Source organism: Buceros rhinoceros, unplaced genomic scaffold (assembly GCF_000710305.1).
Source record: "Buceros rhinoceros silvestris isolate BGI_N320 unplaced genomic scaffold, ASM71030v1 scaffold1888, whole genome shotgun sequence".
Classification (NCBI taxonomy): Eukaryota; Metazoa; Chordata; class Aves; order Bucerotiformes; family Bucerotidae; genus Buceros; species Buceros rhinoceros.
In genome coordinates this window covers 33,022-57,260 of record NW_010424887.1, presented here as the reverse complement: position 1 = coordinate 57,260, position 24,239 = coordinate 33,022, and the positions used below count along the sequence as shown (strand labels likewise).

The 24,239-nt window shown below is 44.7% G+C and overlaps 1 protein-coding gene across 1 annotated transcript in view; it reads left to right on the top strand.

Annotated features, from left to right (window-relative positions):
* LOC104497648 (tenascin-like) overlaps positions 1-24,239 on the top strand; it is a gene marked incomplete at its 5' end in the record, with an annotated part of 36,551 nt that overhangs the window by 4,372 nt on the left and 7,940 nt on the right. Inside the window, 10 exons of the mRNA XM_010140924.1 lie at positions 4,511-4,783; positions 6,734-7,006; positions 8,107-8,379; positions 10,688-10,963; positions 13,267-13,539; positions 14,987-15,259; positions 20,566-20,688; positions 21,906-22,049; positions 23,228-23,347; positions 24,099-24,239. Of these exons, the coding sequence (XP_010139226.1) occupies positions 4,511-4,783; positions 6,734-7,006; positions 8,107-8,379; positions 10,688-10,963; positions 13,267-13,539; positions 14,987-15,259; positions 20,566-20,688; positions 21,906-22,049; positions 23,228-23,347; positions 24,099-24,239 (2,169 nt within the window). The remainder of the gene's footprint in view (positions 1-4,510; positions 4,784-6,733; positions 7,007-8,106; positions 8,380-10,687; positions 10,964-13,266; positions 13,540-14,986; positions 15,260-20,565; positions 20,689-21,905; positions 22,050-23,227; positions 23,348-24,098) is intronic.

The window sequence follows — 24,239 nt, the reverse complement described above, 5'->3', positions numbered from 1 at the left end:
AAGAGTGTATGTTTGTTGTCCATCCAGATTCCCTTTTACATAGCTTTCAGCTCTTTGGCATCTACTATTCCTTCATCTTGCCACCACGAACTGTTTGATCCGGCTGTCATGCATCCACCCAGGGCTCCCGGAGCTCTCTTTCTCTTCTCCCCGTCTATTCTGCCAGTTGCTATGTCAAGTGTTTGAACTCCACTGATCTTTTTATCCTACAGCTGGAGTGTTTTCCAAGGTTTCCATCATATGTATGTCAAGTGTTTGAACTCCACTGATCTTTTTATCCTACAGCTGGAGTGTTTTCCAGGGTTTCCATCATACATTACAGGGCACTTACAGGGCTTCTCCCCTTCCTGGAGGTGAGCAGAAAACAATGCTTCTACATCTGGGTTTGTCCTGAGAGTGTATTTTCAAGATAATATTTCTGCATTTAATTGAAAACCTTTTTAATTTATTTATCTCCTCTGAAAACTTTTTTTTTTAATATGTGTGAATTTGGAGACAAACACTGAATCCTGAGTATGTATCCATGCTGATCTGATTGGTGGTGGTAGATGACTTGCTCTCTCTTAATTGAATGCAAGCGGAGCATGAAAGCAAGGAAGTCACTGAGGTGTGAGACGATGTGTTTTTCCACTAAGGAAGAGATAATTCTGCATGTCAGAAACATCACCTGCCTGTTGCCTTGCAGCTGTGATCAGAAACGCATTCTCTGTGATCTCTACAGTTCTCAGAATCTGACTGTGCTACAGGGCATGTTCACAGATCACTCAGCATGTTGAAGGCCGAGTCTGTTCCATTCCTTTGGATTTCTGTAAAAAAAGATTGCTTGAGTTCTTTCTGCCCTAGTTTTTAGGTCAGGATGTGTGTATGTCCCTGCCATTTTTGAAGATTTTGCATGTATCCAGATGGATAACTCCTCCAAGCCTGTGTCTGATTGGATGGGATTTAGCATGCTACTGCTGTGGCTGGTTGCTCAGTCTGGATTTGGCCACGTTTGCGATACTCAGCATGATCTGCTGATGGGTTGTATCGGAGGCAATAACTGACGTGCTGTACTAAAGACAAAAGGCATGTTTGAGAGTCTTGGGGCTCAAATCCTCACTGATGTAAATTAGTCAAGTTCTCTGATGGTAATCAAAGTGTACTGATTTACATCAACTCAGCATGCGCCCATTTCTCTGCTGGAAGCACTTCAGTTCATCTCTGTGTAATGGTGGTTGCTCTGGATCTGCTAGTCAGAGTGGTTTGGGGAAAACCATGTCGTGCTTGGTGATGCTACCTTTGCCTGTACGGCCTGGATTCAGTCTCCAACAAAGAAGTGCCCGTCTGCTTTCTCTGTTCTGGAATGCACAGCACACAAACTGGTTGGTAGCAGATGTTACCTGTCTTTCGGTATGGAGGGAGATTTATTATCAGGAAATTTTAACTTGTAATTTGTCTCTGTTCAGCATATCTAGTCACAACACCTGGAGAATCAGTCAATGAAACATCTTTTAATCCTACCAGTCCCACACCAACAGAGCTGAGTTATTTAACAGACCCCAGCACTGATCCTCATGCTCTGCTTTCGGTGCCCACTGACCTTCCCATCTCAGAAGCCACTGGTGCTCTTCATGACCTTGATATAACACACAGGACTTCCAGTAGTTTCATGCTGTCTTGGTGTTCGATCAGTTCTTTATCACTCTGAAAGACCTGTCCAGTTTAAACAGAACACAGAAAAATCTTTTTGCTGGGAAACCATCAAGAAACAGAAATTCCCAGTCTCACAGCTGGCACACGGTACCAGACAAACCTCCATGGAAGCACCCGAGGTCAGCTCTCTTGGTCCCTGGAAGCCCTAGCTACTACAGGTATTTTCTATGGATTCATTAGCCGTATGTTCCTTTTCTGCTTTGAAATACACAACCTCATTTCCGTGCTGCTGTTCCCCTGCAGAAGTGCTAGGCTTTGTGAGTGATGCATTCCTTCTTAGCTGTTTGTTCCTTCTTCCTTCTGCACGGGATAGAACTCTTACTGCTATGGAATGAGAGCCCTGAGTGGTGCCGCATGGACTATGCCCTTTAAGATGATGGAGCATCAATTCCCTCTTTTCAAACTGCATGCAAAGAGAGTTGATGCATCTGCTATTTACCAGGCACGTGAGAATAGCGAGATGATACAGGTCTTCATCTGCATTGTGGTTCAATCATAAGACAGACTGCAAGGATGCTGTAGTTAGCAGCATTGGCATGGAAGTGGTGATGTGAGAGAAAAAAAAAGATTGTAACACATTGGGAGTGTACTTGTCTGAAAACTTGCTCCTTCTGTTCCTCCTACATGAACATCATGAGGAAACAGGCCTATAGCTCAGGGCTCAGTTCAATAATGATCAAAGTACCAGCGCATGAGTTCATTTCTGGAGAACCTGGCTGAGGGCTGATGAATGTATCTGTCCAGTACCCAAACCCAAATTCTCAACATGAGATAAAGTTTTTACCTAGAAACACACAGATTATTTCACACCTACTGCAAGGCTAGAGCATCTCTCAATGGTTTGTTCTGTCTTTTTTTTTTTTAAGTAAGAAACATCATCCCTTGATATCATTTGCCATGACGTTGTCACTGCTTTGTCATATATGTTGGATACTTTATGGATGAGGTTTTGGATGTCTCCAACAGTCTGAGTTGGTGCATGATTTTGTACGGGAATCCCTCGGTCCCTGATGGAGCATGACGGCATGATGGAGCCGTGGGCGCTTCCCTTTCAGACATGCATGGGAAACAACTGGTGGGAAAGGGGACTCTGCATCTTGGAGGTGGATGAAACCGAGCAATTCAGAGAAACCTGAATTGCTTTGGAGCTGCGATGATTAGCACATTTCATATTATAATCAAACTTCTGCTTCAGAGATTTTACCTTACTGTGACTTTTGGTTTAGTTTCATTTTAGGGAAATGTGTTTGTTCTATTTGTTCCCACTGCCACCAAAAATTGTTATTTTTGGTACAACCAGTTCCTTTTCTGTCCTGCTTTCTCTTTTTCAGCTAAACAGTTCTATTTTGACAGGATTCATGTTTTGCCTTAATGAGTCTAATTTCTGTTCCCAAAAAAGCAAACTCGGTCTGGATTTGTGCCTTTTTTTTTGTTGTTGTTGAACATCCTTGTGTTGTTTCATAAACACTCTCTTCCTTTCTAACAGGATTGGGGAAATACCTCGAGACTTTGGTGTTCCAGAGTAGCAGCAATTTACTGCACATCAGTGCATGTCACTGAAGATAATTGGCTGCGATCTCTGAGCGCTCAACCTCTGAAAACACAACCCCAGCTACTACCCGTACAAGGCTGTGCAGCAGTCGTACCATAAGCGCTCTGGTTTTACAGGGGGGAAATTTACGAGTAATGTTGCTGCGCCTAATCTTCATTTCTTCCAGAGTCCCCTTATCTACTGCCTTAAAACATGCATAAAGCTTAAAGTTGAATTCCATAAGCGACCAGTCACATCCATTTCCCTTCACGTATGGTCTCGTATAAATGCCTAGTCAGGCAGATTGGGATTATTCAGATAGATTCTGTTCTTATCATGATGTTTGTGTCAACGATGTAAATAAATAAGCGCTAGAAAGCTGTTGCAGTCCACGGGCCAGTGACAGGTCACATAGCAAGATTTCCCATGTAGCACTAAGCAGGTGTTGCTCTGTCATTTTCCCATACAACTGCTAATTTTAAGGAATTGGTTGTATTTCCCCTGTAACAGGGGACTTTCTGTTCTTGCTGAGAAAAAAAATGACCTAAATTTTCTTACCTAACAGCATCAGAGTGTTAGCTCTGAGGGTTCCCATCTTGGGAACTGCCATCAGGGCTCACATAGATGTTATTTTCTGTGAATGCAGATTTCTAGAGTAATAACAATAACTCTGGAAATCCAAGATTCTGTCCCAGGACAGTTTTGTGGACAGGACAATGTAATATAAGGAAGACAAATCCACAAAGCTGAAGACATGGAGGCATTTTCCCTGTCTTTATTGTTTTGGATTAGAAATAGTTTGGATGAATAAATAACATCCTACATACGGATACAATTAAAAGCACGAACATCTGAATTCCAACTAGTTTCACCTCAGTGTCTTCCTCCCCTGACAACAGGTATTAGTGCAGTATTCACAGTCACCTCGTGATGGCATCATCGAGGTGTTAATAGTGCAGTGAAGTGGTTATAGGGATACTATCTCATCTCGTAGGAGCTGTAATTAATGTTGGCAAAACACGCGCAGCTGTAAGATGGTCTGTGAGCTGCTCTCTGTTACCAGCCTTTCAGCATTAAGGAGGTTATTACTTCTTATTACAATTCTTTTCTTACTGTTTTGCCAGGTCTCTGTAGAGACTTTGAGTTACCTGAGAATGTAAATACGTGTGTGTATCTCCATGTCACTGATTACAAGGGAAACTCATTAACACGGGCCATCACTAAATCATATGTCATCGCCACCAGCCTGTAATCTGAGTAACCAATTGACTCTCTGTCCTTATTCAGAGGAGGAACCTGAGCTTGGAAAACTATTGGTATCAGAGACTGGCTGGGATGGGTTCCAGCTCACCTGGACAGCAGCCGACGGGGCCTATGAGAACTTTATCATTCAGGTGCAGGAGACTGACAACCCCGAAGGAAGCCGGAATATCACAGTCCCAGGCGGGCTGCGCTCTATCAATGTTCCTGGCCTTAAGGCCAACACACCTTATAACATCACACTTCACGGTGTGATTCACGGCTACAGGACCAGACCCCTTTCTGTTGAAACCATGACAGGTATCTTTTCCAGTCACCCATTCGGTCTCGTGGCTCCCTTCCTTTGCGAACAGGGACGTGAGCCAGAGCTATTGCAACTCCGCGACAAAGCTTGCTCACTTGGTTGGCTTTGCGCAGGGTGCACTGAACTCGTTAAAGCTTGGCTGAACATCTCTGGCATGGAAATGTCTCATGATCAGACTTTCCAATAAGAGTCTCAGTGCCCCTGTAGAGCCCTTCACTTTTAGAAATGCTTCCTCCCCCCGCTCCTACCTCAGAATGGCTTGTTTATGTTCCTTTTACTCGCTTTTCAGCTGGTTGATACTAACAGCAAAACCCAACTGGTTGTAGTACATGCTCAGGAAAGCCCAGGTTGCCTTGTAAAATTATAAAAATCCGTTCTTTATAGCCCAGATAATCAAAGCCTTGAGAGCATGTTTGCTTTTTGCCCTTCAGAAGATACCTCTGACATTATGCACTAGCTTCTCTCTAAATTCAGGGATATAGTGCGTGCATTTGTCTTGAGGGTAAGGACAGACATCTTTCTATATGTTCTTGTATAGAAAAGAACTCAAATTGAATTCCTACCAAGAGTAGTATCATATATTAAGCCACATATAACTTTGTTAAAGAGTTTGATTGGTCCAAAAAAGTTATAATGCAAGAAAACCAAATTCAGCAGAAGTGGCATAAAAAGGGCCTGAAGAAGGCAGGTAAGCCCCACACTGTAAGAAGATGGCATGAAACTAATCAGCCACAAAAATAATTTTCTGGCTGATCTTGTGAAAGACGGCAGTTTAAAATGAGAGCTTATCATGAGCTCTGACTGTGAGAGGTAAATATTTGCTTATAAGTGTACGGCGTGGCACCAGCGGCTCTTCCTTCACATAATTTCCTGTAGACAATATCTGCTGCCTCTGGGCTTCCTTGCAGACCTTTGCAGCCCCCTGCGACTGTGAGATAGCCAGAGCTTGCTCACATCTCGTTTCCCCAAGCACATATTACCCAGCACAGATGGGGATAAAAGTACACGTAAGAGCTGAACAGAATTAAAACACGAAATGCAGAGGAACTTGCTTGTTTCAATAATGCTTTAAGCTGCCTGGCTTAGACAGAACTGTCTGGCACAAGGCACTTGCCCTGGGCTGTGTCCCGCTGCGGGCTGGAAGTCCTGAGCTTTGAGAGCCCTGAGTGCTGGTAGCAGATTGCCTGTTGAAGACAGACAAATGTGGCCAGACAAAGGAGGCTGCTCAGGGACAAACAAGAAAACAGACATCATGGGTGTCCTGCCTAAATATGCAGTGCACTGGCTTTTTATTAACTTAATGAAAACCGTAGAAGATGCCCTGCTGAGGTTTTCCCTTCCCTTTCTGGGTCATGCTCAGCAACCGGCTTTTCAAAATTTTCCCTTTTGGGGACTTCCAATTGTCAAAATTTTCTGAGCCTTCCTGTAACGCATCAGGGATGTCTACAGAGAGGAAGAAACCCCAAGGCAGCCATCCCTGCTTTGCATTTTGGCTCCAGCTCCCAAATTGCATGCCAGCTTTCTCAGGCTTAAGCTGAAAGGGAAGGGAGAAGAGCAAACAAAACACAACCTTTTCCTTTTGATAAAGTAATAGCTCTACTTTTCGCTTCTCTGGAAGCTGACTTTTCCGAATGCCCTATGGGCATTCAGAAAAGTTCTTTTGCATCTGCTTTCATGCTCAGATCTCCAAGATGCACGGCTGCTCCTGGAGGTAATGGGAAATAGCCAGAGCTTTGAACCCTCTTTTTTCTTTCTTTTTTTATTTAATGTTTTGAGATGCTTTCGTTTGATTTCTTCCCCTGTCTGCTTGTAGCAAGCTTTGACTCAAACGCTTTTCTTCAGCGGCAGCTTGGAGTGCTGCCAGCATGAGCAGAGAAGCGCAGCGTTTCTGAGCCGGAGGAGGTACAGGGCTGTCCCCTTCTGACCAGTGTTGTTTCCCTCCTCAGGAGCGCACCCAGAAGCTGGTGAGCTAACCGTTTCCGACATTACTTCTGAAAGCTTCAACCTTTCTTGGACAACCACCAGTGGGGACTTCGACGTCTTTACTATTGAAATTATTGATTCTAACAGGTTGCTGGAGCCCATGGAGTTCAACATCTCGGGCAATTCAAGAACTGCTCATATCTCAGGGCTTTCCCCCAGCACTGATTTTATTGTCTACCTCTCTGGGATCTCTCGTGGTTTCCGCACGCAGGCAATAAGTGCTGCAGCTACAACAGGTATATAAAACCTACCTCAATGCTAACTCTCCTAACTCTTCCTTACAGGTTGTGCCCCTTTCCCTGCCCTCAGGTACCCCATCAGCCTACCCATTACCAAATCCTCTACCTCATTTTTTGACACCTTCTAGGGAAGGACCTGCTGGAGACATTTTGAACTGTGAATGCTAATCCACCTTCCTACCCAACAAAGACAGTCAGTCACACTGTGATGTGATTTCGTTCACACAGTAAATTAGCTCTTGTTCAAACATTAAGGTTGGGACAACCTCTGATACAGATGAGAAGCAAAACAAATTTTCCAAGAACCAAGTGGGAGGTGATTTGTTGTGTTAGCTTTGTATCATGTGTCTGCATCTGTCACACAGCATAGAGGAGACACTATTTCTCTCAACTAAACTGATTTCTAGATAGAGGTTTTTTCCTGAGTCTGTAAATAGATTTCAGGTACTTTTCAGTCTGTGACAGCATACTCCTCCCAGACGGATGCATTGCTTGAATTCAACATCAGAATGCAGTTTACATTGGGTGAGAGATTGAAAAAGTCCCTTTGACTTGATGGCGAGTGAAATAAGCAGGCATTTAGTTGGTGCGCATCTCAAGGTTTTAGTGACAGTTCTTCCAGAAAGGACAGGGAAGTCAAACGTTTGATGTGCTCTAGCCACTCACAGTAGGAAAGTGGAAGGAGAGGACCAGACTGCAGAAGCAGAAGGCACATTCTCATAGTAGGCAGGTAATAGTTCATGTTGTGATCATTTAACATCTCTACCAAATTTTGCCTACTGACACGATCGTAGGAAAAGCTGTGATAGCAATAATTAACGTGGTGGATGGCATTAAGCGGAATAGCAAATTTCAGTGATCAGATAATACAGAGCTGCAGTTTCTAGCATCAGCAGATCGAGAACATCCTCACTGAATTGTGGGTAAGGTGGGAAGAGGGACTGCAGGGGTGGTGGTATGAAAAACATTGAGAAACACAAGGCCACATGATCTTTGTGACTTGTGGCTCACGAGAATTTGAACTTCCACTGTATTTTCTTTTGTTGCTTTGGGTTTTAATAATTGCAATCTGTTTCCATTTGTTTTTCTTCCCATAGTAGAGGAACCTCTCCTTAGCAAACTCACTATATCAAATGCTACCTCAGACAGCATGTCTCTCACGTGGGAAGCGCAGGATAATGCCTTTGACCACTTTATTCTAGAAGTCAGGAACTCTGACTTCCCTTTGGACTCCCTGGTGCACACAGTGCCAGGGGCCTCCCGGCGCTATGTAGTCACCAACCTCAAAGCTGCCACTAATTACACTGTCCAGCTCCATGGTGTAATTGATGGGCAAGGTGGTCAGACCTTGACAGCACTGGCAACCACAGGTATTTCACTGTTTCACCTTCTAGGTTTGCTTTTTTCTCTTCTTTCTTTTGCTGTCCACCGAACTGCTCTAAAACATGGCGCCAACTCATCATTGTCCCTTTGGTAAACTAGAGGGAGATCGCTATACGGGGAGGCTGAAATACGCTGGGCTTGAGAGTGCTTGGAAAAGGAGAGATCCAACACAGTGGAAAAGGCTGAAAAAGTGCCCCCAGCATTAAGGGAGCCAGTAGCAAACCATGATTGGTTTCTTTATATATACACTTATCTGCAAGTTCTGTGTATATATAATTAACTTGCTCCAGATGGTTTAATGTTTTTCACGGAGTATCTTTGCACTTGATCTGGAAAAAAGTTCTTGTTCATCCCACTCTCACTTGCTTTGTTGTGGGTGGGAGGCCTTCCTGTCTTTATCAGCCTGCAGAGGCACCTGCATGCCGTTCTGGTTCTTTGTTCTTAAAACCAAACATCTTCCAAGACATCTGCATCTCTTGTGGGAGTTTCACGCAGCATGCTAATGACCAACCAAAACTGCATGGAGTGGTCGCGTCACCTTGTGCTGGTTCTGATATTCTTCTCTTTAGTATTTTCATGTGTTCCCAGCAGAGAGCAGGGCTCAAAAAGCAAGTTCACCCTTTCTTGATGATCAGCCCACCAGCCTCTCACTTGCATTGCTACCTTTGAGTCTCTAAGACCTGTCTTGTTTCACTGGATGTCAGAGATTTTTTCTGCGGTGATGCCAGGATGGCGGAGATCACTAAGGCTTGCCTGAAGAGATACTTTCAACTTATTTTGCATGTAGTGTTGTTTGGAATCCAGACGTGGTGATGTGAACGTGCCTGACTGGATGCAAGTGGCATGTAAAGGAATGAGGCCATTCATTTCAGGATGGGATCGGAAAGGATCGGTTTGTCCTCTCTGAACTGCATGCGGGGCTGATGGTTTCACTGGGTTCTCCACCCAAGACTGTTTGCTTTGTGGGTATTTTCTCATCTCCTCCCCTGTCTTTGGAAGTACCGTGCTTACATGGTGACATCTGCACTGTCCGCCATGAAGGCATTGACGGTCACCGGTTGGCAGCATGATGACAGCATGTGTCCTTAACTGGGGCCACTTGGGTTCACCTGTTCCTAGACAATTCCAGAGATGAAGGTGGATTATTTAAAAGTCTTGCAATGAGGGACAGCAGTAAAAGTTCAGCAGCAGTTCATGTTTTAGTTCAGAAAAGCATTTCATACTTCCACTGTTCTCTTTGCCAGTGGGATACATCTTTCCTACTTTCCTCCCAGCATGAATCACTTATGTAGATATTTTCTTGTATCTCACTGGCTGCATTTCCCAAGGTGTTCTTGGTTTATACTCAATTGGCAAGAAAAATATTAGAAAATCAGCCCTGAGAGCAGACATGGGATTCTCTGACCACCTGACTGCTGGGTCATGCTTGTGCTCTCTCTGTGCTGTAACAAGTCTTGAATGATTTTAACCTGAACAGAACAGCTTTAACACGGGATGGCTAAGGAGCTCTCCCCCTCCTGTGGCCTGAAGGCCAGGTTTCTCCCCTGGCAGGGGAGAGATGTGATTTTAAATTTCCTCTAGCAGAAAAGGAAACTCTGCTTCTTCAGGAAGCGCCCCGACCACTGGACAGTCAGAAAGGAGAGCAGCAGCAGTGCTGTGGGGTTCGTGTAGTTCAGTCTATTAGATACTCTCTGATTGTGCCTGATCAGAGGATGAGGAACACCTTATCTGTGGAGCCCAGGGAGGTTTTGGCCTGAGATTAGTGCTGAGAGAATCACTGTTGGGATTGAAACCCCTCATAAAACTTCAGAGTCCAAAAATAAAAGTATGTATTACTTCAGGCAACAGGAACACTGAACAGAAGCTGAACGGGGATTTCAGGGATGTCTGGTTTGGACTCACCTGCTTCCTGCCTGAATCCTACTTTATCTGCTTTGGAATTGCTGGGGGTTTGTATTCCCATCAAATTCCTAGGGCAGAGTTCCTGCAATTTCTATGGTTTTACCACGGGACCGTACGCTGTTGGTGCTTCTGTAAATCAGGCCCACATTTCATTAGGAAAATTGAGCTTATTTAAGAAAATTGAATGAAAAAGAAAAGTCAGCACTAATTTCAGTGGCTTCTTTCCAAAACCTTACAGTGCAGCTCCTGAAATGCTTTTTTTTTCTCTTCAACCACTGCAAAACAAGGCTAAAACGCTCGGCCTTATCTTGAAGTGTCTGTAAACCTCCGCTGCTGATTCCCCCAGCACCCGCAGTAATGCTGTCTCCTCACCTATGTTCCTTTCTCCTTCAGAGGCTGAGCCACAGCTGGGCACGCTCACACTCACAAACGTTACCCCCGACAGCTTCAACCTCTCCTGGACCACAAGAGATGGGCCTTTTGCCACGTTTGTTATACACGTTAGAGATTCCCATGCAGAACATGAACCCCAGGAGCTTACGGTGCCGGGAGGTGCTCGCAGCGCTCGCATCTCAGGGCTGCTAGATTACACGGGCTATGACATTAACATTAAGGGGACCACCAATGCAGGTGTTCACACAGAGCCCCTCACTGCTTTTGTCATGACAGGTACCTGCTTAAAGGTTTGGAGTATTTATTGGCTTGTAAAAATATATATTCCAGCATGGATTAAAAAAAAAAAAGGTCTCTCTATAGCACTGAATATCTTCTTCAGCAAATCTTGTTTGCAAATAGAGTACAAGGATGGGTCAGAGCAGGCATGTTGACCTTAAAATAAATTTATTGGAGGAGTGCTAGCTAAAGGTCAGTTAAGAGCCCTCTGGAGTCTTTCTCCCATGCATGATAATCTTTATTAGCTCCTGAAGTTTGAGGAGGAAATTTTCCTGATATCCAGAAGGTATATCGGAAGGATGCAGAGCAGACTGGATTTTAGACACCTCCTGTCCTGTAATGTCCCCTCAACACCTCCCTTATGTCTAAATATTTTGCTAAATTTTGACTGGGATCAGTACATCACATGCCTCCTCAATGAGCAAGTACATGGCACAGAGTTGGTCTTCTATACGTTGCACGGCCAACATGTGCCGCTAGAGCTTGTCACACAGACATACGGACACCCTAGGGAGGATTAATGGGGAAACTGAGGCCTTTTCCTTTTTCTTCTCCCTTCATTAACGTGCAGTGGGACAGCAAGCAGCACTTACAGCCTCTGGGCTGTCGGGTTCTGTGGAAGTCAATGTCCATGACCATTTCTTTTAGGGCAAATGGCTTCATTTTGCACCAGATCACCATTTTGCTCCAATCTACCCCCGATGGCAATCAGTCACATAGTCCAAAGTGAGCAACTGCTTCTAAAATCCTGCTCTTCCACTCCACCGGAGCACAAATGTTGCCTTTTTAAAAGGAAACCACCACCTTTTTGAAAATAAACCACGGACACTGGTATTTTGAGAGGAAGCTTCCCACAGCTATGTAAACCTGTGGCACTCTCTACGCAGCAGAAAGGTTTGCCAGCAGTTCATGTAAACCTGCAGGGTTTAGAGTATTGCTGTCACTCAACACCTCTCCTAGGAAAATAGTTACAGTATTTTGGGCTCTTAATTTGTATACCCAGCCTCCCAGAGACCAAACCAAAATGTGGATCTTTGGGGCTGCTTGATTAGAAGCAAGTAAGCTGCAAAAATATCTCTAAATTGAGTAAATTTGAGCTGAATCTCTGGCACCCAAATATGTAAACATCAAAACATAGGGACTTCCAAATCATAAAACTTTAGGAGGGATTTTTATGCCGGTTTCAAACAGAACATCAATTTCAGCAGATGTGAAATGTCAAAACCAAACCCTAAACCATTTGCAGGGAACGTTCTGTGTTTCACTAACTGGTATTTTCTTAAGTGAGTGGAATGTGAGTGAGTGGAAGATCAGATGAGTTTGTTCCTCAGCCAACAAAGTAAGGTTTGTCAAACCATTTAGAGAAATACTAGCAATGCCTGGGATCCAGGGTCAAGGCCAGGGCTTGGCAGAACCAGCTGAACTTCCCATTTGACTTGTCAAGTTTTGAGTGAGCAAAATACACTGAGAAACTACCCTGTGAAAATTTGGTCTGGTTATTTTCAAGGTTATGGTGGGAAAGTTTTGAGCAGTTGATCCTCAGCCTCTAAACTTTGACAAACCTTGTGCTGATGCAAAAAAAGAACAAGACCCCTCACTGGAATTTCTTTCAGTTGTCAACATACCCCACTAGCAGCTGCCTGTGAGGCTCTTCGGTCAGATTATTGCTCTGTTCCGCAATCATTAGCCAGTGCAAGCTCTGGCTTCTCTCATATTCCCCCCAAAACCCAAACCTGATAAGTATTTAGCACCTGCTCTGGCTGTGACCCTAACTGATCGGTGTCTGGCTTCTGGCAGTTCTTGGTCCCTCCGACCCCTCCACCATTGAAAAGAAAAGCTGGAGATATTCATGCGAAGTAGCAGGGGTAAAGAAGCAAAACACAGACACCGTGGATTGTGAATGCTGAAGTTGAGGCTTGTCCCTAAAGCGCTGAGGGTGGAGACAAGCGGAAGGAAATGAAAGCTTTGTGCATAACATTTCTAAAGCAGTTTTGGTTATACCTGTCTTGCAGTGCATGTGTAACAGAAGAAATGTGCTTACACAGTGAGCTTCGAGGGGATTTCAACGGAGCTTGAGAGATGAGGTGCTGAGACACTCCCAGTGAAAATTAAGAATTGAGCATCTAACTCCTGGAGGCTCCATTGAAAATCCTCATCTCGTGGTCCTGGCTATGCGCTTCTATTAAACCCATACTTTGGTGGAAAATGTGATTTATGTTTGGTGGAATCTGTGACACTTTCTAATTTGCAATGTTTCTCGCTTAATTTTTTGTGTGTTTTTGCACCTTCCCTTCTTTCAGAGGCCATGCCCCCACTGGAAAACCTAACTGTCTCTGATATTAACCCTTACGGGTTCACAGTGTCGTGGATGGCATCGGAGAATGCCTTTGACAACTTTCTAGTAGTCGTGGTGGATTCTGGCAAGCTGCTGGACCCACAGGAGTTCCTCCTTACGGGAGCCCAGCGGCAACTGAAGCTTAAAGGCCTTATTACTGGCATTGGCTATGAGGTTATGCTTTATGGTTTTGCCAAGGGGCACCAAACAAAGCCCCTAAGAACTGTGGCTGTTACAGGTATTTTAACGTGAACAAATTGTTCTGCTCCATCTTTTCTTTCTTGCTTTTCTTCTCACATGGAAGATGTTTCATGCAATCCATTTGCAAAGCAAACCTTGGCTTCTGCATCCTTTTCTGCATCATGGCCACACATAACTCCTCCTCTGATAGGTTCATCGATGAAATTCTGTTCCTTTTAGCTTGATGTTGTCCTTTTGTCTTTGTGAGGGATCCTGTAGAGGTGCATGACGTGGGTTGAGGGGTGAAAGTTTCTGGTATGGTCATGCAGGTCCTTCTAACCAAAGTCTTTAAAGAAACACAGCTGCATGCGGGAGCTCGTCTTGTTAACAGCTGCTGGGCCCATCAGCATTCTCCAACTTCCCAACTGACAGAACCTTCAGGAAGAGTCAAGAATTTCTTGCCCACAGCCTGATTTCTTTCACTCCCTGTGGGTTCCACCCCCAGACCCTCAGGCATGATCATTGCCACCCATAAAGTTGGCATCTCTCTCCAGAAAGCCTTAGCTCACTTTGTCGATTCATCGCAGACGCTGTTTTCCAGCAGCATTTGAGCTTTCTTGAAAACTCATTGCAGACTGATTCTCTGGCCCCGTAACCATCAAGTCTCATCGGCATGTTGCTGCCTATGCAGCAGTAAAGCTGGTGGTTGCCTGGTGGGAGGTTCATGAGAAAATAAACAGGAATGTCTGTCTGTGGAAGGAAGAAGTGCGTTGGAGATGCCATAAGATAGTAATCCCTCCAGTAGCATTTCTCTGGGTAATGATGCCTGGCCATACTGAGCTGAAGCTATTTTGCAGGTAATTAATAACTTAGCACTCCTGGGATCCTCTTGAACGGGCTCTTTCTCTAAAGGCAGGAGGTCTTGCCTTTGGATTTAAGTGTGCTGCTTGAGGGATATGAGTTGTCATGATTCCCCTTTGCTGCCTTGGCATTTATTTAATATCGAAGAAAAGGATTCATCTGATTGCAAGCATTTGCAGGTGCCAGAAGTGCATGAAATAAGGGGTTGCATGAAGACAAAGATTCTTTCAGGTGGCTTCTGTGTTGCCTTCCTAACAGAGAGAGACCTGACAACATTACAGGCATGCCTGCAGCTCTGTATGAGAGCTTGCTTTCGTCGTACATAAAGGTTTCATAGAGGTAGCAAGGGAGAAATGCACATCAAACCTACTATTAGCATGTGTATCTTTGCATGTCAGAGGCAGAAGGTGTATGTCCGTGCAGTGGATTTGCTGTTCAAGAGCAAGTTTGAATGGGCCTGCACACACTCACATGCATCTTCTTCAGTATGTGTATAATGCTAATATTCTTTTTTTTTTTTCAATAGCTGGCAGATTGTTTCCCTTTCTCTGAACTGTGGCTGCTGTACCCAGACCTCAGGCGGGTCTCTAATGAACCGATTAAAAAATAATTTCTTTTCCCACTGCTATCATCTCCTTTTTTAGAAGCAGAACCCGAGGTCGACAACCTTCTGGTTTCAGATGCTACCCCAGATGGCTTCCGTCTGTCCTGGACCGCAGATGATGGGGTTTTCGACAGTTTTGTTCTAAAAATCAGGGATACCAAAAGGAAATCTGATCCGCTGGAGCTAATAGTACCAGGCCATGAGCGCACCCAGGATCTAACGGGGCTGAAGGAGGGTACTGAATATGAAATTGAGCTCTATGGAGTTAGCAGCGGACGGCGTTCCCAACCCGTCAATGCAGTAGCAACCACAGGTATTGTCTCTGCGGTAGGAAGAGTGTAACATGTTCATGCCTTTTTCTTCCAGCATCCCTCCTCATCACACCCAGCTTGGGCTGTGGCTGCGGTGTTCGAACTGTCTCCTGCATGTCCCTTACCCAAGTTCCTGTTCAGTGGAGTGTGGTTATTTATAACCAATCAGCTCAGGTTCCTTAGTTCATTGCTGTCTATTTAATACAGTCTTGTATAATTGCTTTCATGATCTGGCATTAGGCAGTGGAGTCTAGCAATTAAAGCACCGGCTTTGAGACAAGAAATATTGTCTCAGCCTTTGAGATGGATCCATCATTGTATCCGCCTTTTTCAGCAGTTTCCTGGGACTAATTACATAATACTCCTCCACAACCTCCTAGAAAGGAGGTGTGACAAGATGAATTTGCCAGAGCTGCTGAGAAGTTTATTTCTGGCTTGATCAGCAAAGGACTAAGCACCATTCCCTTAGACCTATCTTACAGGAGCAACATGTGCTCGATAAGTCAAAATAAACTTGAGGTTCTTGCAAAATCAAAGCTTTGAACTCCCTCAGCAGAAGTTGATTTATATTCTCACTCTCGTGTGTCGAAAATTCTGCTGTGAATTAGCTTAGAGACTTACCCAGGTAAATTAATCCAGAGGAAAGCATGCAGGTATGACTGCCAGTTCATGCTGTGCTGCTTCGGAAACACCAATGCCTTGATGTTCGATCATATCGTGCCAGTTCCACAAAGCCGGAGGTCTTGCCTTTTGTAGCCTCGCACTAATGAAGAAACATTGCAAACGTAATGGCAAATATCTGCTGTCTGAAGTTAGCCTAGAGCTCTCTGTGTTTCTGAAACCTCTCCACCAGGACAGAGCCTCATTTTCTCAGTGCCAGGGAGAAGGAGGAAGGTTTTGCTATTTGTAACTGGAGTATTTTTTTAATATTATTTTTCTATAAAAATACACAGATATTAGTCAACTAAAAGTTCTCAAGGTTTTGTTTGAATTGCTGAGATTAATTAAAAGAAAAAATAGGTTTATAACTTAGCATTTCATTTTGGCACTTTTGAATGAAACTTTTAAACTTTTTTTCACTAAAATCATGGCTTTGTTTTGGAACATATTTAAGTCTAAAGAAAACGAAGGAAATTCTCTCTGTTAAAAATTTTGAGCTTGTCAATAGGAAAACATAATAATTCCAAACCAATTTAATTCTGGGAGGAGGGGAACGAGAGGTGGACAGGTAAGTTCTGTGCATGAGGAAGCCAACAGAAATCATGAGGCAGTTGCTCAGCTGTAGCAGCTCACAGAAAGGGGACAAGGATGACTCAGGATTGAAACGGCTTTTCCTGACTGATCCACCGCGATGTCTGTGGTACCAGTCACTAGCGTGGAAAGGCTCATTTCTGAGCAGCTTCGCTGACTGCCGTCCCAGCCCGTGAATAAACAGCAAGAGCGTCTGCACACTCACGCAGACATTTACATGAAGCAGAACGTGCATCCATCACGAGCCCCCGTTCTCCAGGCTCCTGCGGGCTGACTCGTAATGGAGAGGGATGGTTAAAGTCAACCGCAATTGTTGCAGCACGTCCCCATTTTCACTGACTTGCAGGGTATTTGTGTTAAACCACCAAGAGTTATCATTTCCTTCATGACTACATTCTTATTCAGCTCTTTCAGGGAGATTTAGCATGTGTCACCTAGAGAAGCCAATAGCCCAAAAAGATGTTTGTCAGATGTAAATAGCCCGTGGATAATTGATAATACAGCTGGAGCCACAAAGATCCAGCTAAAGAATTCAGACTGCTGGTTACACCACGTCGGGTAGCTGGGCCACCAAGGCATCTAACTAATTCCGTCTTTAGGAGCTGATTTTTACACAAACATATGTATATTTATAGCATTTCCAGTCTGGTTGCAAAGACATATTTCTGTCCCTGAAGGGGGTTGCTCAGATAGGCTTATATTCAGCCTTACTTTATTCTGGCCTGCGTACAAGTTACAAGTGAGCAAGGAATAAATTAGCTAGAAGTCCTTAGCTTTAGTAGAGCTGATAGTAAAACAACAGTTGGAACAAAACTAGCAAACAGACCAGCAAACCTAAACCAAACACTGCCATGGAAATGAAGGCAGAAAAATAATCCAGACTGAAAACTCTTCTCTGTATTTATCACTCAGCTCCCCGCTTCCCCCCTGCCTGGGCACGTGTCCGTGTATTTAGGGGTCAGGTCCCCAGCTGGTGTAACTGGTGCAGGGAGGGAATCTGGTTTGAGCACTGCCAAGCAATCCACCACCTGCCCTGAGGAAGCAGGGGAGGGAAGATCCTGCTGTGTTCACCTGCCTTACCCTCTCTGTGGTTTCCTTTCCTCCTCGCTCTTTTTAGGAGGGTTCAGCAAAGCAGTTGATCTAGTGACAGCCATGGCCTTTGGATGTGGGAAGGTCGAGTAGGGCAGGACTGGTATTTGCCATTTTCTCCATGCAGCTTGTGGTGGTCCTGCAGCTGGTAACTCGCCTGGAGGCTGAGGTCTCCCTTGATCCCATCACACCAGGAATGTGGTGTGGAACTGCTGGGCATGGGAGTGGACAACAAAGTCATACCTTCCCATGTCCATCACAAGTAGCTCTTCCTCCTTCATTTACTTGTAGGTACAAGTGAACAGCAATAGTTTTCCCCCAGAACAGCTGACAATATTTTTAAAAGTTTATCTTCCTTGGGGTGATGATGCATTTGTCTGTCCCTTTACCCTCTTTTTCTGCTTATAAAATCACTGTAGTGCAAGGCAGCATCATACAGACCTGCAGTGTCTGATCTGTGTTGGCACAAGGGAGTTTGTCCACACTGCTCTCAGAGGGACAGTTGGTGTCTTTTGGAAATTCATGTGTATAATGTCTGCTAAGGTGCAATTTGGCCCTCACTGGGGGACCACAACACCGCTGTGTGCCACTTAATACCCTCGTCAGGAAGCGTGGGTCTCACGCTGCTACTTTCCTCTTCTTCTAATGGTGTTTTTGCCACACTGACAGCATTTTTCATCCTAAAGGATCACAAAAAACTTCACGTGCTCTTTATATGCAATAAATGTTTCCTATTGATTTGGAGAAGAAAGTCACTGAGCGTACTCCTACCGTCTGTTAGCAAGGAGAGAACAATTTTTCAGCAAAAAAACTTCCCAAAGCATAGCAGCTACTCAGGTATCACGGGTGCTTCAGCAATCTCACAGGAGAGTTCTCCGTCTCTCAAACAGCTCAGGGGGGATGATGCTGGAGGAGAATGCTACTCAGCTGTATCTGCCCACAGAGGAACTGAGGTTTTTTCTGAGCGACAAGACAGCAGCATGCTGGCCATTTTTTATGCCTGCTTAATTTTGGCTTTCAGGTAGCTCAAGATGACAGTTTCATTCACTCCATTTTAATTTCCCTGTTCTCAAAGGTACCACTCTCTTACCTCTCTGGGACTCATTCCAGGACTGGTGCTTGCTCTGGTGGTCCGTTACACTTTCTTTGCCAGGTTTGCTCCCAGGAAAAGTAGCCACAGTTGGGGTACGTGGGGATGTGGAACTGTCACACAGTCAAGGCTCTTCTCACTACGGTTTGTTATGCAGTTCAGCTGGTACAGAAAATGGGCACGAAGCCCATGGAAGTGTGCACAGCAGAGTCCGGGTGGGATGGATTGGGTGCTTTATTTTCTGGGAAAGGCTGGAATTCCTCACATGTATGAAAACTGACTGCTGGTCCAGCTCTTTGGTTTCCAGAGTCATCACTAGCCCTTTTCACCAGTCACTAAGGGCATCCTTAATGTGAAGCAAAATCAATGTGATTTTCTTTTCTTTCTCTTTCCTGGGTTTTCTTTACGCTCTTGTGTTTCCTTCGTGCTGTACCTAAACCAGTAGCAATATCCTATGCCCTGTAGCTTTACTAACTCCACGTTGCTTTCTTCGTTATCTTTAATTCTTTTCTTTCTCTGGCTTTTCCATGTGAGCAAACCCCCCAAATGCAACATGTCTGGTGAGTTCCAGGGAAATAATTTACATTCCTCTTGAGAGCTCGGTTGTTTTTCTTTCCTTGCCTTTCTGTTGATTTAGTGCATTGCTGCTAGAGCTTTGGGGACACATGGAACAAACAGCCCTCTGACTTCTTTCTCGCAGACACGTTCTTTTCAAGCTATTTCAAGCACAGCCACTCTTTTCCTCTTCTTGCCCCCCTTTCGCTGCCCTTATCCCATTTCCACTGCTCTTAATGTGGCTCATGTTTGGTATCTCTCCTCTTTGTGCTAATGGCCTACTCTCTGTGGGCTGTTTATTTTTATAACACATTTCAGGGTTGTTTTGGTTGCGGTCAAAAAAGGAAATTGAAAGTGAGATGCTCCGTGTAAACTTCAAAGCAGCAGGTCTCTTTACCGTGTCCCTCTGGAAGCCTTTTCCACCCTTGTTTTGCAGTAGCTTAATTAAGCCTTATACTGGAATATTTTAGATATGTGTTGGTTTGCATCTTAAGGTCGTTTTGGTAAAAGATGGCCTTTGTCCAGCTTACTGATCTCATTTATACGGGCAAATGAAGTGCTCAGGTGTATACAGGGAAAGGCTGGGTCATATGACAAAGAGTTGCAGCAGAACCACAAGTGCCTTCCTCGTGATGGTTGTACTCGGATGCCCTCTGGATGGATGTGTTTGAACGCACCTAAAAACATCATGGTCTCAGAGAGTACAAGAAGAAAATATTGTCACCCCTTCTTTGAAGCCAAGAGAAGTTACAAGCAGTGAGTTCTTGAGAGATGAACCCTTGATGAACTCATGCACCTGAGTTGAGGTCTTATGGTAGAAACTTCATTCTCAGGAAGAGAGATCTCTCCACTGCTAAGGGCTGCATTGCTGTGTGTCACAGACAGGGCTCTGAGACTCAATGGAAAGTCTGAAAACCATCCAAGTGAAACTGGGGTAGTAAAAATCATACGTACAATTATTTCTGGGTAATACAGTGGCAGTGTTGTAAGTATTCCTCCATGCTTTTCTGCAACACTGAAATCTCAGTGATGTCTACGTACATGATATGTAGATACACATCTGGAGTATTTTTAAGCTATGAGCTACCATAATGTTACTGAAAAAGGAAAATCCAGACCAAACAGATTGTGGCTGTCAGTATGTAATAAAACTCTAGGCTGTTTGGTACTCCCTGCATTCGTGTGGTTTAGGACAGAATATTGACAGCATCAGCTCTTGGGGTAGAGGGCTAAGACGAGTCAGTGTCCAGCACTACGGTCTGATAAATAAAGGATTTACCTCTCCTTCCTATGTGGTGTTTGTTCTCTGTTCTCCACTGACAGCTGTTGGATCTCCCAAGGGAATTTCTTTCTCTGACATCACGGAAAACTCTGCCACAGTCAGCTGGACACCCCCTCGCACCCGTGTGGAGAGCTACCGGATCTCCTACGTCCCTGTCACAGGAGGTGAGTAACTGGAGAGCAGAAGAGGTTTGTGGTACTGATGTCCCTCACGGTGCGTCACACAGAGATCTTACACAGGTCACCTCCTTATTCCTCAAACTGCTGACCAGCAATGTGGGTGTGCACAGACGGTCCCAGGGGCCAGCCTCTGTCTGAACGTCATGTCCCACATCCCATGGACAAGACTGGTAAGGGAGCTCAGCGTTAGATGCTGGAATTGTTGTCCCCCTAACAGGGCCATGTTCACAAAAATCTCTGATCTCGCTGAGCCTCCCAAGTAAGGATTTATTTCCAAACCATCTCCTTATTTTGCAGGAACTTTATGAGCTAAGACTATTTGAGAAGATGACCCTTGGAAATAATTATCATAATCCATAGCTAGAATATTTTCCAAGGCAGTGATTTTTCTTAGAACTCCCCAGTGTTGTTGCATTCCATCTGTTCTATCTGTGGTTTAGTGTTCAGCTTAGAAAATTTCCTATGCTTAAATAGATTTTTAGCATCATTTAGGGACCCTCTGAAAGGAAATAGCTAAAGAGCAAACACAACGGATGTCAGAACCGTAACAGACATGCTCTTGGCTAGGACAAGTAAAGATACAGGCCTTCAGACAGCATGGTGTGTAAGCACACGTGCGGCTTTAAACAGACAGTGATCCCCCAAAAGGATAGGAGTGACACCCAATTATAAAGTTACGCATTTGCCTAAGTGCTTTCCTGGAATAAACTCAGAATTTGAAACAAATACATGTCCTAAGTCCTCACCCTCCCGTGCAGCACCTCTTAAAATAATATATACTGTACCTGTATTTGGACTGAGATGGGCGAAGGAGAAACTTCCAGCCTTTACCAGGAACAAAGCAGATCTGTGCTGCAAGTCCTGTCCTTGCAGGTCATTGAGTGTCCATGTAGAGAGTGCCACGTTTCCACCTTACAGCTCATGGGTAAAATGATGTTTTTCTTAACAAAATATTAATTTTTCTTCTTACTGTTGACGTGCCACTAGGAACGAATACAAATCAATGTCTTAGGTTTAGGTGTTGTCTCAACAGTGCTTTTTCCTGGAGCAGCCTTTGGACATCAGTGACTGTAACTAACTGGAAAATTCGCCTCCTCCTGTACGACGACACCCATGCCGGTCATGTCTTTAACTTGAAACACATCCTTCAAGCCTTTCCTGGAGTATTGTCACTGATCCCTTGGCATTTGGCTTCACCCTAGGTACTCCAAATGTTGTTACAGTCGATGGAAGCAAGACAAGGACCAAGCTGGTGAAGTTAATCCCAGGTGTAGACTACAATGTTAGCATCATCTCTGTGAAAGGCTTTGAAGAAAGTGAACCTGTCTCTGGCACTCTGAAAACAGGTAATATATAAAGAGGAAATAGCAGGTTTTCAACAGCATTCCCTGTCCTGAGAGACGCAGGAACTGGAGCTGCAGACCCCCTGAGATCCCATTTTTCTTTCTGCACAAACCACAGGAGGTTTTTTCCCCCACTCTTTCTTTGTGTCTTTGTATTTCAGACGAATATAGAACCTGTAAGTTTGATCAGGCTCTGATTTGCTAAGTGCTCAACCAACTTGCAGTGAAATTGAGACAATGAATGTATTTACAGTCCTAATATATCTGAAAAAATAAAAAAGGAAAATCTAATTAATACCATTTTACAGATGAGGGAGCAAAGAGCCGGCTCCGCTGAGCAGCTCAGACAATTTCTGTTGTGGACTTAAACTCCACATCTCCCAGGTTCCAGACTCTGTTCAGCATAAAAAAAAAAAAAACAAAAACGAACTTCCCTGTTTTTTCTTCAATACAGTTTTAATGATCCCTTCAGGAAATGAGGGTCCACTATGCTGCTGCTGACCCTACCCTGCAGTCTTATTTGTTCTTTCTTTTGGGGGGGATAACAAGTATTCAGGAAACTTGAGGCAAGGAACAAGATGATGAGTATTGGATAACAACATTAAATTTACGGCCCGTTCCAGCTGTACTGGAGACAGATGTCTATCCCAGTTCAGGGAGAGCAGAAAACAATCTGCCAATAGTATCCCATGAGAAAGCAAGGCAGGCATGGGGATTTTGGCCGGTTGGCTGGCTGTTTGATTGGTTTATTTTTAAACACACAGGACAAGCTGGCGGAAGGTCACCGTGGCTATCAGTTGCCGTCACACGCGTTATTTTTCCCAGCTCTGTCTCCTGAGTTCACTCCAAAAAGCAGCTCAGATTTGAGGGTGTTGAGAGAAACACGTCCACGCTGACAGAGCATTGAGATGGATGTGTCAAGACTGATCTGAGAACATAGTTAGTTTTGTCTGTTCCCAGTGTTTAATCTTCTCGGGCGTCGACCTCCCTTTCCAGCGGAGGCACTTGATGCCTTGTTTCAGGCACTGACCTCTTTTCAGCAGAGCTCCACTATTCCAAGGGGGATCATAAAAGCTGCATCAAGCAGCAGTGTTTGCACATTTTATACCACATATTTACAACAGAGCATTGCTCAGAGCTGAGAACGTTTGTCACATTCCTTCAATCTGTTTTTCTTTCAGCTCTGGACAGCCCATCAGGCTTAGTGGTGGTAAACATCACAGACTCTGAGGCTCTGGCAACCTGGCAGCCAGCAATTGCTGCTGTGGACAATTACGTGGTCTCCTACACTTCTGAGGATGGTAAGAAGAATTAGCAATGGATCAGGTTGCTGACAGCGCTGCAGCTCGAGAGGGGTGCTCAGGAATGAGCGCAGCAATGCGACCCAGAAATGGGGGCAGCAAGGAGGATGGCAGGGGGCTGTTAGCTGAAGGAGAGGCACTACTGGAAGCATTTTAAAAACGATTTAGTTAAGCATTCCTGATCCTGACATGAACAGAGAGAACGGAGGTTCCTGACAAGGTGGTGTAATAACTCAGATGAACACTAGAGAGTGCTAATACTTTAAGATAAAGACTGGTGTGAATTCACAGGTGGAGGCAGAGAGCGGGGCTCTGGGCTTTTACTGTTTAGCACTTACAGAATCACAGAATCATTTTGGTTGGAAGAGACCTTGAAGGATCATCGAGTCTAACCATTCACTCTGCACTGCCAGCTCCCCACTGCCCCCTGTCCCCCAGCAGCACCTCCATGGGGCTGGGAAACCCCTTCAGGGATGGGGACTCCACCACTGCCCTGGGCAGCCTGTTCCAAGGCTTCACAGCCCTCTCTGGAGAGAAATTTTTCCTGCTACCTAAGCTAGATCTCCCCTGGTGCAACTTAAGGACATTGTCTCTTGTTCTGTCACTTGTCACATGGGAGAAGAGACCAACCCCCATCTCCCTACAACCTCCTTTCAGGTCCGAGCTAGTAAAAAAATAATCACGGAGTTGACTACACTATGAGGTGTCTAAATACCACCGGGACTGGTTCTCTTCTGTGTTTTCTTCTTAGAACCAGAGGTTACTCAGATGGTATCAGGAAACACTGTGGAGTATGACCTGCAGGGCCTTCGCCCCGCGACCGAGTACACCCTGAGTGTCCATGCACTGAAGGACGCGCAGAAGAGCGAGACCCTCTCCACCCAGTTTACTA